We start from the raw sequence: 18,418 nt of genomic DNA on the forward strand, positions 1-18,418 counted from the left end.
AGCCTAAAAACTAAATTTCCTATTGATGCCCTCGTCTCCCAAACCAGAATCCCAAAGCACTGCCTGTCCTTTGAATGTGTGTTGCAAAACTATATTTCCATTGTATTGTGAATCTTTTCTATTGGTTAAATTGATATTAAATTGGTTGTAAGTTGTGATTGCATGTTTCAAAATTGTACCTGTGTTGTTTCTATCGAGTTATTGTTGTGATATTGGGTGTTGCCACATTATTGGTGGCTGATATTGGCTGGTTGTCTTCCTTGTTAAACCTTAAATAAATAAATATTCGTACTATACACCGGCCTGGTCACTGGTCCATCGTTGACATAGGGTTGGGTTGGGTGCGAGATGTGTTGGAGGCCTCACCAAAGTGAATCTGAAAGAAATAGCGCTTTATTGTGTCCCACCTTGCTTGGGGGAAAGGAACTCCCTTAGTTAAGTGTGATTGCCTAAAAAATGTGACAGTCTCTCCTCCCTATTCCTTTAGAGGGTAGGTTGTATTTTGCACTGTGCTAGAACAGTCTGTTGTGATAATAATAAAGTAGATATTTTTAACAACCTTGTCTGCACAGTCCCTTTTATCATTTGGTAATAATTGTATTTTCGTTGTGTTGCAACTAACCAACTGTCCACGACCATGCAGAGATAAGCCTGCTGTTCCGTCCACGTTACCAACATTGGACAAGGAGTTATATAATTGACTTGTGTTTGCAATCTGTTTGGATCCCTTCTGATGTAGTAGAGGTGTGGGGCTGATTGATGGTTTAGAAATCGATATTCATCCCTGGACCACTGGTGCCCCGGAAGATGTTTTGTCACAAGCAATGAACTTTATACGGCAGGGTGTGAGTTAGAGGGACATTCTCACCAGGTTGTGAAGGGGAGTGAATGGTACAGTCACCGGGGACAATACATAAGTGGACATACATAGATTAAGGGGCATCCAACATTGGACATTTTTAAGTTCAGGTAGGTGGTACGGCCAGCTGTGCTCGGGATGTGACCACAATGAGTAAAGTGCTAGAGTGGAGGCAGATTAGAGGCGAGGGAAACATGTTAGCTAGCTGGCAGATGAGAGGTAGGTTAAGAGGGTAACTCTGAGAAAAGGAGGTAGGCTTTTATGATGACCTTCCGGAAACCTCGAAACAGCCCACCTGAGTACAGGGCAGAGCATTAAGGCTTTCAATAGTTAGGAAGCTTTATGTATACATTTCCTGTGAATATTGGTCCACTTTTGAACTGTAAAACACATGAGAGTGGACACACTCTGAATTGCGGCAGTAAAGTACATGTCATTGTGTGTTGTGCTGTGCTATATATCACACAAACATAAATGTTGGCTTGTTTATGGTTCTGTTTCACGCCAAATTGGTCACCTATCAACTACCTCCAAGCACTTAAATTATACGAAATCCTCATCTCATTAATCTGTACGCACCCTGCAGTCACACATTCGGCTCACAGCAGGACCGACTGATTCCAACTGCCAACCGCATTAATGAATTAAAGTGAGTGGCATTACATTGGGTAATACAATTGCATATTATTTCTCCGCTTCGAAGGGTGAAGAATCTAACCTGGTATACAATGAATGCCGCTTGGCCGTTGTGGTGAATTCGTGGCGCAGTCCGGAACCGCGACATATTTTTGATTCCTTAAATTGAAAAATGGCTATGTTATTAGTTCAAAGCAGAGCGTGCCCATGTCTCCTTCGTGGCTCGTCCTTAACACACAGCCAATATTCACAGCCTAGATTTGGAAAATAGTTCGTGGGCTGTTTGTGTGCGGCGTGGCCATCGGTGTGTGCAGGGCCGGTTCGCCGAGTGCTGTCCAATTCCCACCGTCACCTCCACCCTCTGCCTGCACGCATCGATCCCCCAGGCAGGCAGTGACGTCTGTATTGGAAGCTGATGTGCGAAGCTGAGACAGTGAAGTTGATTAATTCAGTAAGTTGAGTCTCCGAGCTACGGGGTCCACCCTTCCATCACGCCCCCCCGTCCACCCCCCCAACCCCTCCACCTCTTACTCCCCACTGGTTGGAGTACCCCCTCAGGAGTCATCGGATCGCCCACCTCTCCATCTCCACCGCTGACAAGGGGTCCCTCTGGGTTCACCCACACTGCTGGGGAGGGGAGGGGTGGGATGGGGTGCACAGGGACGGTTTAAAAAGAGACGCACATGCAGCAGAGATCAAAGACCTTTTAACAGATACCAGGAGCCCAGGAGAAGGGAGGGGACCTGGAGGAAAGGGGAGAGAAGATGAAGGTAAGTTGGCATGGTATGCAAAGGTGGAACCTTGAGCTTTGCGGTGCGTGTTATGGTGATTTGTGAGCCTCGAGTTTTGCGGTGCCTGTTAAGGTGATTTGTTAGCCTCGATTGAGGTGCGTGTAATAGTGATTTGTGAGCCTCGATTGCGGTGTGTCTTAAGGAGATTTGTTAGCCTCGATTGAGGTGCGCGTTGTGGTGATTTACAATCCTCGATTGCGGTGCGTGTTACGGTGATTTGTGAGCCTCGATTGCGGTGCGTGTTATGGTGATTTGCTAGCCTCGATTGCGGTGCGTGTTATGGTGATTTGTGAGCCTCGATTGCGGTGCGTGTTATGGTGATTTGTGAGCCTCGATTGCGGTGCGTGTTATGGTGATTTGCTAGCCTCGATTTTGGTGCGTGTTATGGTGATTTGTGAGCCTCGATTGCGGTGCGTGTTATGGTGATTTGTGAGCCTCGATTGCGGTTCGTCTTAAGGAGATGCGTGAGCCTCGAGCTTTGTTTGGTGCGTGTTAAGGGGAATTGAAGTCATCACGGACTGAATTCGTGATTAACCCGTTCATGGACATGTATCGTGACAACACCTTATTCCATCGAGCATAAGCAGCAGAGCGTCCCAAACTATAGCCGAAGTCGGTCCATCGATGTATACTCCCTAATTATGCTGGGATGGCGTTTTCGAGCGTATGTCAAATACACCAGGCATTCACATATGATATACCGGCATAGCGGAGACCCTTCTCGTGCTTAGGGCCTGCTCCACAGAACCGTTTCATAATGGCGCAATCCCATAGGAACACGTTCTGTGAATCAGGCCCCAATGTTTGTCTGCTTAGGTGCACATCTGTTAAACTTTTCATAGGTACTAGAAACTGCCCCACTATATCGGGGTCATTGTATTATTGTGTCAAAGGGACCCCAGGAGTAGGGGACTGGAAGTGGTATTTAGCTGGGATGTTGCCAGCCCCGTGCTTTGCTACAGTCCACTGCGGCCCCTGATGTGATTGGATGAAAGGTGGAGACAGTAGAGAGCATGAGGTGAGAACTCGTTCTATACAGGTATGTGGTCGTTGGTCAGAGCGGCCTGGGGCAGAGACAGCCCGGAGCAGCACCTGATAGGATTGGATGAAAGGCGGAGCACAGTAGAGGGCGGGAGTTGAGAACTCATTATGCGCCTATACTGCAATTGTCACCAAGGGGTGGCAGCGAAGATGATAGAGGAGTGACTCCCTGGATTCTGTGTGCTTGTTGGCCCTCTGCGACAGGTCACTGTGTAGAGAGTTGAGCATTGTTGTACAGGGTGAATGAGTCCCTCCTCGTGTGGCTGGCGCGTGCTATTATGCTAGGAGGAAGGCCAGCAAGGGTAATGAAGGCGTGACTCTCGCGGTGCCCCGTGCCTTTTGCCCATCTGCTATAGGGCACCCAGTGGTTGACTGGGAACCAAAAGAGGCCCTGGAAATCATTTTCAAAGTAGCCCCATATTACATATTACACATTTTAAGCAAGCCCAACCCTTTCCCTATGGTAAAAGGTGAAAATTAAATACAAAAGAGGCCCAGGGTGCAGCAGCCCACCAGGAAATCCCCAGATTACCCTTTAAAACAGTCCAGCCCTGAGGGCACCGCGAGGAGGACGGGATTTAGCAGATGGCAAATGAGTGACTGGCTTCTTGGGCTTGCGCTTCTTCTCCTGTGATGACTGAGTAGAGGGTATAGGAGTGACACGGGGGGTGCCTTGTTCTTGCTCATGTGATGTATGTCTCTCTCACTGTATATTTTGCAGTTGAAAAAAGGAGCGGGTCTCGGGATGTCGTGTGTCTTCTTTTGCGCTGCAGGTCTTTCCTCAGTGATTACTGCGCAGGTGCTAACGGAGTGACTCTCATGGTGTCTTATGTGATATAGGTGGCGTACGAATGCCCCCCCACGCCCCCATAGTAGCCTGTGCTGAGGGTTTCCGCAGTGGTGAGTGTATCGGTGGTAAAGGAGTGACTCAGTAGTGAAGTCAGCCTTTGGTGTGGGGGGGGTGGATAATAGGGCACCAGCTTGAGGCGGGGGGAGCAAAGGTGTGCGGCCACCCCCCCTCTCACCCCACCTAAACCCACCCATCATGTGTCTCGCGCTCGGTTCCGTGGAGTTTTCCTCATCTTTGTGCAACCCTTCTGTGCCGGATATCTTATCCAGGGAGCGCTGTGCAAGTGGTAAATGAGAGACCCCCCAGGCAGGGTCGGAATGGTGCATACAATTATCTCGGGCACCAATTGAAAAAGTGGCCCACATTTGCAAATGGCTTTTCATTCATTTTGTGACAGCGCGTTTGAGTAGTAGCCAAGGCTTTTTTGTTGATAAAATGTGATGCAAATTGTGTATTTTAAAGAATATTTATTCAGTAACACTGGTAAAAACTACTAGCCACATCATTGTGTAATAAATCATCAAACTGGCCCACATTGGTTAAACAAGTGATAGTCACACCATTTTATCCCAAAAACGGTCGCACGCCAGCATGTTTGGCTTCGGCCATTGCCCTATAGGCCAGTCCGAGCCTGCCCCCAGGGTGTCTTGTGTGTGCTCTTGTGTTATAGGCATTTCGCTGGTGGATTCTGCAGTTGGCACAGGAGTGACTCCCAGAGTGGTCCACGTAGAGGCCTTCCTGAGTGGGGAGTGTACTGGCAGTAGAGGAGTGTCTGACCCCTCACGTGTCTTGCACTTTCTCCTGAGGAGTTCTCGTGATCACCAGCGCCATTATTCTGTGCTGAACACAGTGCGGGTGTTACACGAGTGACTCCCAGAGCGCCCCGTGCTGGAGGTCTTCCACAGTGCGCGCGGTACCGATGGCAACTGACCTCTCACGCCGCGCGCCCTGCGCTTCCATGCTGAATATCGTGATCGCGAGACTGTGTGGATGGGAACGGGGTGACAGGCTGGGCGTCTGGTGCTTGCTCTATTGCTGTGTGTCTTCCTCAGGTGGGACTGCGCGGAGGGCGGAGGAGTGCCTCTCAGCGTGTCTTCTGCTTCCCCCTGTGCTGCAGGTTTTCCCCAGGCTGGCTGCCTGCGTCGCGGCGCTGCTGCTGACCGCTTCCTTCATCTCCCACTCCCGGAGCGCACCTCAGGTACTACCTACGAAGCCCGGCCGCTGGAGCCGCGCGCGCGCGCGCACGCCCTCGCCCCCCCACCCTCCCTACACTGTACTAAAAATGCCCCCTCCTCTCTTTATGCCAAGGGCCGCTTCCAAAGAAGAAACTGGACTCCGCAGGCGATGCTGTACTTAAAGGGAGCACGTAAGTCCCGTCTGCTTTAATAAACCAAATCAAGACGGATCAATATTGTGTTGTCTAGCTCTCCTGAGAATGTAACCACGCATGCGCTATCGGCATTTCTGCTTTGTAGAACTTTTGTCTGGAAAGTACCAAACATAACACTTATTTGATCTAGTAAACTCGCCATTTAGCACACATCTCCTAATGTATCCCTTTACTATACCGGTTTTTAATAAATGCGTATTTCATAATGTCTAATTCTTCGAACATGAAACGAACGTCTCTTGTACTAAGCATTCGCCACTCCAATTTCCGCATTATCTTCCAATGTACCATACATTTGTTCATGTTGCTTTGAAACATATGAAAATTCAGATTTTCAGCACATTCGTTCCAGAAAGTTATAATTCCATTAAAGACACAGAGGTGAAGGATTATGCTTCTTTCAATATACTACTCAAGCAGGAATGACAAACCAATAATATTACTGATAACAAAGATCAAAACTACAATATCCATTGGAAAAAGTGGTAGTCCTGATATTATTGGTCTCTTAACTGACCACATGACAAATCAGTCCACTCGAACATTCTCTTCTACTTCCTCTTTCTTTGCTTGATCAAAATTGTGAAGTCTTTCTTCAATTCCCTGGTTGTTTGGAATCCAACACTGTACCTAGTAAAAAACACAATATATTCAGTGACTGTAAGTCGAAAGAATGTGGGACAATCGTATACTTCCGACAGTTCTAATTACTTACAGTCACTGAATATATTTTGTTTTTTACTAGGTACAGTGTTGGATTCCAAACAACCAGGGAATTGAAGAACGACTTCACAATTTTGATCAAGCAAAGAAAGAGGAAGTAGAAGAGAATGTTCAATGTGGTCATGGTTAAGGACTGGACTGATTTGACTCTGTCCTTGTTTCTGTGTTGTCTGTCCTGTGAGTGCCCTGAGGCCTTTGGCCGTCTGGCGCAGTATAAGAAAATTATGGATAGATTATATCATTAATGTTCAAATCCATCTATGCATTTATATAACTTTTAAAAACAGTTCAATACATGTTCAACAATCCTCATTTAAATTACGATTGACAGGGTGGGATAATCCTTCGCCTTCGTGTCATCTAATATAATTATGACTTTCTAGAACAAATGTGTAGAAATTCTGAATTTTATGTCAAGACCGCAGGCTCGGATTATGCTTGTTCAAGCTTACTCACCACTAACAATGCTATACTCTATATTAGTTTAAAACATAAAGTTTATGTCTAGTAATTCTAGTCAGTTGATATGAAGAGCTGTCTCCTGATCTGAACACCTGCACCCTGTCGTCAGGTTCCTGCATCGGGCTCCCCAGCCCCATCTGCTGGCGTCGTATTCGATGATCAGGTCCCGGGACGAGCCAAACGTGGTTCTCCCGTTCCATGCATTCTTGTGGTGTAGCCACCACTCTTACTCTTCCCTTACTTCCTTGGAGATTGTAACATTCAAGTTGGTATCTGATCTTCAATCTCTGTAGGGCTCTGTAATGCAGGGGTGCTGGGAATATAGCCTGGATCGATGACGCTAGGCGTCCAACTAGCCTGGCAATGTCTCTCAGCGATATCTCTCTCCTTGATGAGGTATGCCTTATCTGTTTCTTGATGTCGCTCACCTTGGTAATGGGTAAAATGAGGGATCTCTATGTCGAGTGTACTATGAACCCTAGAAATTCCATTTTCTGTTCTGGCAGTATTCTGGATTACTCCCAATTTATTAGCAAGCCCAGGTTCTGCAATAGATTTACTGTCATCTGCACCTGAATACGGAGTGTCTTCTTTTCCTGCCACATTAAGCATATATCATCCAGATATATTATGAGTCTTAACTGCTGACCGCTGAGGTGGGTCACCACTGGTTTCATTACTTTGGTGAAACACCATGGTGCGGATGCCAGTCCAAAGGGAAGACAACGAAACTCACATGTCGACTCCCCCCAGATAAATCTTAGGAATTTGCAGTGTTCCTTCGCCATGAGTATAGTTAGAAATGCATCTTTCAGGTCTATCTTGGTGAGGCAATCGCTCTGAATTAAAGTGTCCCTTAAAAGGTGTATCCCTTCCATTTTGAAGTGTCTGTATACAACAAATTCGTTCAGACCTTTCAGGTTTATGATTGGTCTCACCTTGTGTTTTCCCCTCATTAGGAACATGTTGCTTATAAATCCGCCCGAGGAGTCTGTTACCTGTCTTATGGCGTTTTTGTATTCCAGGCCTCTTAACGCTTCCTCTAATAATTGTCTGTCTTCTTTATTTAGACATAAACCTCTTGGGGGGGGTTCTTCTAATGTGGTATCATGTGAAAATCTATGTCAAAACCCTGCACTGTCTCTAATACCTAGGTATCTCCGGATATAGCATGCCAGTTTTTTATATACTCGGCTAGCCTCCCCCTACTGCTGGGCTAACTAAGCCCAGGCTGTTCGCTCTCACCTGTGGAATTCTGTTAACCATCCCCGTGTCACCAGCCTCTTCCCCTTCCTCTGCCCCTTGATGGGAAGAAAGGGGTCTGCCTCTGCTATTCTTGGTCTCGCCACTGTGTCCTATCATTGTAGGATCTATTGAATTGGATACGGCCGGCAGAGCGACCCCTACCTCTGCTGGCCCTCCTGAAAATGCTTCTTTGGAATACTCTCTTGAGCGATGCCTGTGCCTCATCTAGCGCTGCATAAGAGTTTGCGAACTTCGCTAATTCCTTGATAAATGATTCTCTGAAGAGTTTCCCCTTTGCTGCCGTCGCTGTCTCTGATAAGGCTAAATCACTGCGTTTTGGGTCTATTTTCACTAGCAGTGATCTCCTTCTCTCCGTGGTAATAGCATAATTTGCATTACCCAGCATACAAATTGCTCTCTGGGCCCACCGGATTAAAATCATCGGGTCCACTGCTTCACCCTTCTCTCTGGCTTCTTCGCCTATCTGTAAAATCTTGGGGAGTGGTCCTGCAATGTCTAACATCTTGTCCTGGCATGATCGCCAGGACCTATCCAGACCTTTGCTCACATCTTTTACGTATTTGCTCTTAAATATGACCATGTTTTCATCAATCTCAGGTGTCTCAGTGGCAGGGAGGTAAGGTCTTGGGCATTCTGCTCTCATCTTACTTCTAGTTTCTTTTGCTAGTTGTGCCCTCAGACGCTTTCTAAGATAGGAAGATTGGGGTGAATCAATGCTTCTGGGTCGAAGTCATCATCTGCGCTGTCCTCTTCCGTCCTCTTCCGTCTTTGCTTTCTTTTTCTTCAGCGCTTTACGGACTTCTTCCTCTGAAGATGATATCGAGTATACTTCGTTTTCTGAGTAGCCATCCTCCCAAACGTCATCCCCCTCCTCTGAGGTATTGGATGATTTATCTTGCCACCTGCAAAGCCCTGCTTTGGTTCCCAATTTCCTTCTCTTACCACCCTTCTTCTTGGGTTGTGTGCCCACGAGGGTATGGGCTTCATCTGCCCTGCAGGCTGTTTTTCTGCCTCATTTCAGTCTCCCCTGTGCTTTCATCCCTTTGATTGCCTCTAGCCCCTGTGATAACTTGAGCCAATCCTGCATCAGAGCTGCGCCCAGGGCTTTTTGAAGGACCTGAGTCATTTCCATGTGGCTCCTCTTTTGGCTAATACAAGCCTTACCCTCATCACTGGAGGAACTCATTTCAGCACAGACACTGGGGAGGGGATTATATTATAGCCAGTAGTTTCTAATGTATTGTCTCCTTGAGTCTGTATATATATTTATATATTTGCAGAAATTTCGTACCCGAGTACTAAATGTAATGTCGGAATGCACATCCAGAGCAGCTTAGGAAACATAATAGTCTTCCAGCAACGAGCCAGGGATACCTGAAGGATTCCTGGCAACAGAATTTCCTTTTATTTTAAATGTGCCACGGAACAAAGAAAGCAACAGAAGAACAACGCGTTTCGCGGTACACACACTGCTTGGTCATATATATACACTATCCTGTTTTGCAGGGGCGCTGTGTTCAATAAATCGCAGGTCGCCATCTTCCCTCAGTGATCATATGCTGTGAGTGTTCTTTCGCTCTTTTGTGTGTATATAGATAAGTAATTTTGAATCGCGGGAGTGATAATCTCTAGCCCCTTCTCTTTTGTTACAGCCATCGGAATGGAGGATGCTCCGGAACTACGCAGCCCCATTGCGCTCCTCCTTCCAAGACCATGCTGTCCTCTGTGGGGCTTGCCGTATGGTTGAAGTCGCCGGAGCACTAGCCCTGCCGTGACCGTAACTCTCCTGCCCCACTAAATGCAGATATGCTGCGCCACAATTCGACGCTCCGCGGGCATATGCCAAACACTAGATAAAACCGACTTTTAGTTATAAAGAAACCATATGAAGTAATTAAACATTTAGTACTTAACTCGCTGCCGAGCAGCAAAGAAAGAGGAAGTAGAAGAGGATGGTCAGTGTGGTCATGGTTAATGACTGGACTGATTGGTTAATTTTGTCACATGGTCAGTTAAGAGAACAATAATATCAGGACTACCAAAGAGACTATTTCCAGTGGATATTGTAGTTTTGATTTTTGTTACTAGTTATATTATTGGTTTGTCATTGCTGCTTGAGTAGTAAATTGAAAGAGAAGCATAATCTGAGCCTCCGTCCTTGACAGAGAATCCAACTTAAACAGTGATGTAACCATTTTTCTATTGGACAATCTCACAACGGTGCGATTGAAATCAATAATAACTTGTGTTCTAATATAGCGCTTCATGTTGGAATACTCCCACCTCTAAGCCCTGCCATAACAGGTGCTTGTATTATCCCAGTTAATGCCTCGGAAGGAAGGAATGCTGGGGGAGAGCAAGCAGGGGGTTGGAGGGAGTTTATCCCTGGCGAAAGATGCGCTTCACTCATGAGCTGGCCACTCGGACCTCCACGATGAGGGTAAAGCTGCTTCTTTTCGTCCCAAGGTCTGCACGAATGATTTCATTAGCCACGTGGAAGGCGTGAAGCTATATGGCCTCCATTTGAGATTTGTGGGGACCCCAGATGGCAAAAGATGTGTGGGCCCCACTTATTTGCACACATGGTGGCATCAGTTATATTACAGAAAAAAAGATACCACGCAGATTCTTCAATATGCAAAGGTGTCATGGAAAGTTACATTAGAACCCTGTAGCCATGAGTAAGGCAGGAGACACACACACTGTGACATTCAGTATATCAATTGTTACTGTTAATATTTACATGTGTGGCTATATCAGGAGTGAGGATTTGTTCAAGTAGCAGACACTGAGAGCCGAATACCTTGTAGAGACTTCTAATTTTGGCAGATTATGCATAGTGAAATAAAGAGATTTGCCCAGGAGCACCCACTTTGGCCAAGTGGCGAAGCCAGGATTTTGAGAGCATTCTGCAATTCAAGCACGTGAACATATCTCTTGCCAGATGTAATTGGTAGACATATTGTTTGCAAAATGTATTTTTAAAACGTTAGTTTGAAAACACCATCTGGCTGTGGAAGGCATTGCAAAAATATATGGTTATTGTGTTTTGCTAATTGAAGCCAACTTCTATTTTTGCAGAAGTGTCACAGTTATTTTTTATTATTGTGTATATATATGCCCATATTGTCCAACCTAGCAATATGCTTTTGTCTAAGAAAATCAACAGATAATGATTATTTTGACTGTCAAAAGAAATAAACTCCAAGCAAGTTCCAAGAGTGTCATGTCAGGGATTGGGTCTGGGGCAGACAGGACAGGGTGCGCTTACTGCAGGATTGCTTTATAGTGCAATAGAGCCTATCTACCTGGAGGTCTTGAGGCAGTGAGAGTAAACAAATTGAATAGGGCTCAAGTCCTAAAAGAAAGTGGCGGCTCAATAATATATGCATAGGAGTGGCGTGCATAGGAGTGGCGTGCATGGGAGCTGAGGGTGCAGTTGCACCGGTTCTCCTTGAACAATGAGTGAAGGGGTGTCATTTTGTCCCTGTGGAGATTCTGCAAAGTATTTGCATGGGCGAAACCAAAAATTAAAATACCAAATCCAGATTGAGTGCCGTGCTCCTGTACGTCACTGGGAGAGGCATGACTTTAGCAAAATTAGTAAGTGCTGTTCACTTCGAAGTGGGAAGGCCGTCTTATCAATTGGCCCCTTGAGCCTTGATTGGAGGGGCTGAGCAGGCCAGAACTGGCAGGCACAGGAATAGCAGGGAGCAGCATGGAAACCTATAGCAGAATGTTGCAAAGGCAACTCAGCATGTTAGGTGACTGTTGCTGGCGATGTTATATGTGTATATCTTCCTGTAAATCATATGGCTTTTGTTCTATTCCTGCTGCAACATGTGCTGTAAAATGTGTTGTTTCAACCTTGGGGTGGGTGTGGGTCACTTGGTGTGGGAGTTCCGGCCTCCATAGCAAACATTAAAAGCTATAATTCATGAATATACGGACAGTAAGTGAACATATCTTAAAGTGAAATATACACATTTAATTCAATTAACCTTTCCCCTTACAAGAAAGTGTGCCAGACAAAAGAGCACTGGCCTTTCAATTTTTTTTAATCAACACTGGTAAAGTAACCTGAGTGAGGAGATTTCCAATAACTACCATGTCAAAGAATAAAAGGTACCCACCTTTTTAACCCAACAATCTAAAGTGAAATATTCCCTAAACAAAATCCCAATATGAGACATGCGCTTTAATGACACTTTTATGTGATTTTGTGGGTAAGAGACTGCACTGGGTACGTGGCTGCCTGATTGAAATACTGTTAGTCAACCACTTCAGTGAGTTTACCGGCCTCAAACACCCAACAGGGGTTGCGTCCATCCTCTGAAAAAAGTGGGCAGATGCTGTCCACCCACATGCATCCTTTACAGCACAGGGCCAGAACCACCAGGGAAATTACCTCTCTAATCTCCAGGATTGCAATCTCTCTTGCCACATCCTGGGCAAATACATATGCGCCTCATATCCCCTCTTCACCTCCATATTGGCTTTCAACAATACTCTGTTTTATAAAGATGACTTGAAAAGTACATAACATGTAATCCAGGATAGGCGTCCCCAACAACATAAACCCAGGGGAATAACAGAGTAATTAGCCCAAGAGAGAGGAGGGGGTGGGGGGTTCACATGAAACAATCCATTGAGCGAATCAACAGAATAAATTGCTCACTGTGTAGGAGCTAAATGAGGGGATAGACCAGGTCAAGGAGAGTAAAAAATCAATCAATCTTTAATAGACACATATTCAATTACATTACACATGGTGCTGAAATCACAATAAAAACAGCATAAAAACACACAATCAATACTGAACATTTCCAGTTAAAGTGCATATTAGTCTAATAAGCGTCCTAAAGTGTATATTGGACACACTGTGCATAAGATAATTCGAAAACATATTGCATCAGAGGACAGCTTACATCTCAAATTAATGCCCAATCTATATTCAAAATCAAAATTATATAACCAAAGTAAGGCAGAAAAAAGAGAAAAGAAATTAGAGAATTAGAAAAAAGTAAAAACTAATAAAAAATCATTATGTATATGTATATAAAGGGCACCATCCCACGCAGGTCAAGACAGTCAATGTTTCCTGCGAGGTAAATAGGTTGACCCCAATCAAAAATCAATTTTATTGTAAACAGACAAGTAGGAATGCATCAGTATATACTAAAACGGATGCAATATTTGTCTCCAATCTGACCAGTACATAAATCATAGACAGGTACTCACACACATATAGATCCGGATAGAAATATGTTAGGCAAAAAGTGTACAATTGTGGCACGCATCCCTACACCCCCCATCTTGAATGGGGGACTACAAATACCAGAATGCCCCGGGCTGGCCCTGTAGGTTGTGTCATTCAGAGTCAGCACCAGGGGCTTGTGTCATCATGCAGATTCGTTTTGGCTATTAGGTGGTGCTAAATCACCACCTGTAGCCCAAAAAGATTTTATTGTGTTGAATTGCACTAGGGGATAGATGGGATGTGAGGAGGGAGGCTCAACTTGTGGGTGTTGCTTGATTAAATACCCACCAATTGACTGTCCATGGTCATGTTAATCCCTATATCCAGTCCTACCCACTTCCTGCTACACGCTGCTGCGCTTATCAACAAGCAACATTAAACATTGTGCTATCAGTGCCTGTCAGTGTTATTACAAAGCACTCTTCTGGGAGCTACTAGCTTAATTGCAGCTACAAATGCACCACGGGTGTAATAAACCAGTCACTTGAGTTATAAGCAGTGATTTATAAACAGTATACATGTCCTTGCCCTGAAGTCCTGTTAAAAGCAAGCATTGGCAACACAACAATTTTGGCTTCTAACTAGGTATTAGATAGTCATTTGCCCGGCGCTGCCATCTTATGCCCAGGTGCTCACACCATTGTGCAGCGCTTGCCCTCTTAAGGCCAGATTGTACCATTATGGCGGTGCCAGACAAATGCCTATACCGTGTCTACACAAAGCCAAAACTGTTGGCTTTGTCAATGCTTTTTCTAAAGGTCAGGAGGCACCATCATACCTGTGATGTACCTTTTGGAACAAGGAATAACATAGTCAGTAGTGATGGCTTTTGTATAGACATTTTAGGGCACTCATTATTTCCAGTTTTTGCCATTAAATATCAAGGTAGTACATTACTGCCACCATTTGCTCTATACAGGGATCATATGAGGGGTATTGCCACAAAAAGCTAAGACAAGTACCTAGTTGGTAGGGATTTCCACAAATGTCTAGTTAATCACATCATTGGCCAGGAATGGTAAAGCTGGGAGGAGAATGTAGATATGCCTTCACAGCTGACATACTCCTCTGCTGTTTAAACTGTAAGGGCCCACCCGGCTCTCCTCTTTTTCACAGGCATGCACACAACAGCATCCTGTGTTGCACATATGTTCTGCATTGCACTATTTTGCATTTGCAGGACACATACAACATATGATGCAGTATTGAGTCTACTCAATCTTCTAAAAACCCTACCATGAACAAAACAACTGTTGGCAATTGGTGGCTGCTCACCGGTCATCCAAAATGAAGCTTGCCGGCTGCCTGATGTAATGTATACCAGGAACTCATACCGTCATAACCACAACAGTGTTGCCTCTTCCTAAGGGTCGGCCCCACAATTCATACGTTCAGGCCATCGGTTCTCAGCAGGCCTGACACATTTCTACTGTGACAGCACTGGCACTTCTCAGATTGGCTGCTATATTTTCATTGTGATGGCGCCAGCACTGCCCAGCAGCTCTGCTTTACTTTCACTGTGAAAGTGCCAACACCTCTAAGGATTCCTTCTATGCTTTAGATGTTGCTGTGTTGGCCTTTCCCTGTAGGACTGTTTTACTACTAATATCACAGTACCAGTGCATCTGAGCAATCCTGATTTAGTTTAATTGGCATCCAGTGAAAAGGTTGCCAGGGGGTGCCATTTCCCCAAATTTGCACTCTCACGAAAATCAAGCAGTTTCCCCAAATATTCTAGGACTGGAGTTAGAATAGAACATTGTACCCACCCTAAAATATGTGGGGAAGGCTAGAAGTGGTGCAGGGAAAAAAAGTCACCTACCTTGTGACGTTTTCCCAGGGAACATTATCACATGGAACCGTTTAATTGTACAGTACAAGGTCACAAATTGCAAGAAAGTCACACCATATCATCAAGATCGTTCAAGGGTGTTTATAGTACTGTTGTGGGGCCTAGTGCCATCCCTCTGTCTCTCAACCTGGGGTGGGCGAGGATTCACGAACCAGACATTCTTAGCCCCCATGCTAGTATCGGCCACAATTATGGGCCAAAGTTCTTTAAATATTATTGCCACAGGCAAGATTCATCAGTCTTGGAAAAGGGATAACTTGGTGCCTGGTGTTCAGAAATGACCCTAGCAACTATAAACTTCTCGCCCCCTAACTGATTCGATCGCAAACATTTTTTCTCATTGTATCCTATGCAGTTTTGAGGAATGGGTGGAAAAAGAGAATTTGCTCCCTTTTCAGGAGACTGGTTTCAGAAAGGGCATGGGGACACTTTATAATATTTGGACTCTTGGCTATCCTATTAGGACTACGTTAGTCAACAAACAGAGCAAGCTGCACATACGCTTCGTGGATTATTCCAAGGCGTTCGACAGAGTCTCTCGAACTTGATTGCGGCAGAAACGTGCATCTTGGAACGGTAATTGTGATATTGAAACTTATTATTTAGCTTTATTTAAACATCAGCGTAAATACACGGTCAGCGCTCTCTGGCCAAGCTCGTTCTGCCTTTCCCAAGCTGGTCGCGTATGTGTGACAGAAAATCCATAAGGGGATAAGCCCCGCCCACTGCCTCTGTTCTGGACTGCAGCAGGTTATCAATGGCGGCACGGAGGTCCAAGGGTTCTGGTTCATGTTGGGTGGGGTGGGGGCACATTCTTGGCATCCCTTTGGTGGCATCCCTGTGGTTAGTCCATACATTTTTGGGGTGGGTGCCGCTTCCAGTTAGTGTTTGGTGTTCTGTATGCTGTGGCGCCAATGGCGCTACAAACAGGCCCTGGGTCGGACTGGGCCATAACATTGTCTTGGGCACCAATGAAAAAGGGGCCCACTGTTGCAAATGGCTATTGAATCCTTTTGTGACACTGTTTGAATAGTAACCAGGAGCAGTTTTTTGATAAAGTGTGATGCAAATTGTGTATTTTAAAGAATATTTAATCAGCAACACTGCTCACAACTACTAGCCGCATGGTGAATTAAATCAAACTGGCCCAAAATGCCCAAAAAAGGGCCCACGCTGACCCAAAAAACTGCCCATACCAGCATTTTGTGTTTTTGGTTTGGCCATGGGCCTATTGCCCTATAGGCAAGTCGGAGCCTGGGCAGGCCTCTGCTTGGAGGGTTACATTTGCTGCCAGATGATCTGGCATCCAAGAAAAAGTTGCAGTGATGGGCTTTGACAGCTTTCATGATTTCCTGGGGCCTATCTGAGTAGAGATTCTGAAACAAGAAGAGACTGGTGAGAGTCAACATGTGGAGACAAACAGGGCCATCTTAAGATACTTTGGGGCCCGGGGCACGGACATCTTTGGGGCCCCTTCCACCAAACCAAAGAACTGAAGTGATTCAAAATAAGCATGGTTACTTCCTTTAAGTCCCCTTACCCTCTTCATTCTTGCTCCAATCAGAATGATAACCAAGTAGCATTTGAAGGCCAACATTAGCAGTCTACGAAGAGGTTACTTCTGTTCTATTATAGATACAGGAGACTTTTTATCAATAACATCCAGGAAGGTATGCAGCCTGTAGTATTAATGTAGGACCATATGTAAATGGTACATGCAACCCAGAATATAGAACTTGCATTATCTGTTTTACAGAATGCAAAAGTGCTCAAACATTGATAGAGGAAGATCAATTGGAGGGAAGGAGATAGCTAGACATACCATAAAATGGATACTGGGTGCAGATTATAAGCTACCAGGATGGTGTCTGTATCCAGACAGACTGAGATAAGAAGTCGGATATGGTTTTCAAATAGTGTTGTCATTAGAGATCAAAGGAACATGTGCCTGGTGTGTGCAATTTATCAATGCTCACTATTATAGTGTAAGCAATACTGTAGCCAGTGAAACAATGAGTGCAGCTTTTTTGAAGATCATATCCTGAAAAGGAAGTCACTCTGCAGAAGCTCACAATTTTGAAAGGTTTAGGGACTGGCAATTTTGAGGGGTTAGGCAATACAAGATTAAATGAGATGCCCGGGATCACACATTGGTTAAAGGGTGAAGCTGTGATGTGCGCCAACTCTGCAATTTCTGCATTTGAACACTTTCTTTTCCGGTTCTTACCTTGAACTAAAATAATCTAATTTTATAAAACTGACTTGGAAAGTTCATAAATCACATTACCAAACAAGTCCATTTAAAAAACTAAATATCATAGAAGGGTGTTACGCAAAATGGGAATGATTCTAGCTTCATTCTCTCCATCACCAAGGGAAGTTTATAAGTACCAGCATACCAATTGATGCGATTTAACATATTTCGGGTCGTCTTTTGTATTTTAAAGCATTAAATACTTCAAAAACACTTATCTGTGAAAATGTAATTTATAAATGTGCAGAACATTCTTTGACTTTTACAAAAAAGAAAACCGTTTTTTGTGTCAAACGAGCAGACCTTAAAATATGATTGCCGGAGGCCTGCAACATCTGGTCCACTCTCTTCTGTCATAAGAAAAAAGGCCAGTGGTCGAAGTGAGCAGGAGCGTTGGGAGCGCTGTTCCTCTACTTTTTTTTTAAAATAAGATTTACTGTTCCTATACTTTTATTTTAAAAAGAAAGCATTCTGGAATGGAAGTGTAGGAATAAAGAAGCTTGCACTGCAGTGCACTGAACGTTCTCTTAAACAGCAGGCGCATTTGTTTGGGGGGTTATATTGCACATGGGACAGAGCTTGGTGATGGGGTTTGTGAGGTGTGGGGGCAAGCCAGCAAGGAACATAGTTTCACTATTTCTTTTCATACACTACGACCACTGGTAATGGGCTAAACGATGCCACAAGCATGCGAGAAGGCAAACATCAAGGAAGACAGCACAGTGATGTAAGAGATATTACATGATTTGACCAGGATCACCGTATTGTCTGCTGGCAAAGCCAGGATACAAGCAGGAACGCTGTGGTTCCACAGTCTTGAATTTGGATACGTATTCACCACTTGGTCAAAACGTGTATGCTCATCGTTGGAGGTGATTGCCTAGGTTTTACAACATCCCACCTGAACAAACCAATTTCTAGATCTTCATCATACAGATGACATGTTAGTTTTTAAAGATAGCAACTCCAATCTGTTGCAGGTACATTGCTGATAATAGCACCTGTTGTGTTGCAAAACCAAGTACATATGCAGG

At 44.8% G+C, this 18,418-nt stretch overlaps 1 protein-coding gene across 4 annotated transcripts in view; it reads left to right on the forward strand.

The window, feature by feature from the left end:
* The first annotated feature begins 2,155 nt into the window (after positions 1–2,155).
* The window catches only part of SPX (spexin hormone), a 317,178-nt gene continuing 300,915 nt past the window's right edge, over positions 2,156–18,418 (forward strand). The window contains exons 1-3 of one of the 4 annotated variants that reach the window (XM_069628440.1): positions 2,156–2,265; positions 5,295–5,375; positions 5,486–5,543. In XM_069628440.1, coding sequence (XP_069484541.1) covers positions 2,260–2,265; positions 5,295–5,375; positions 5,486–5,543 — 145 coding nt within the window. In that variant the 5' untranslated portion in view covers positions 2,156–2,259. Of the gene's footprint in view, positions 2,266–4,921; positions 5,376–5,485; positions 5,544–18,418 lie in introns of those variants that run through there. The other 3 variants (XM_069628439.1, XM_069628437.1, XM_069628438.1) reach the window with 3 other exon arrangements.

The sequence above is a fragment of the Ambystoma mexicanum genome, chromosome 12 (assembly GCF_040938575.1).
Source record: "Ambystoma mexicanum isolate Mex_15411 chromosome 12, UKY_AmexF1_1, whole genome shotgun sequence".
NCBI classification, from domain to species: Eukaryota; Metazoa; Chordata; class Amphibia; order Caudata; family Ambystomatidae; genus Ambystoma; species Ambystoma mexicanum.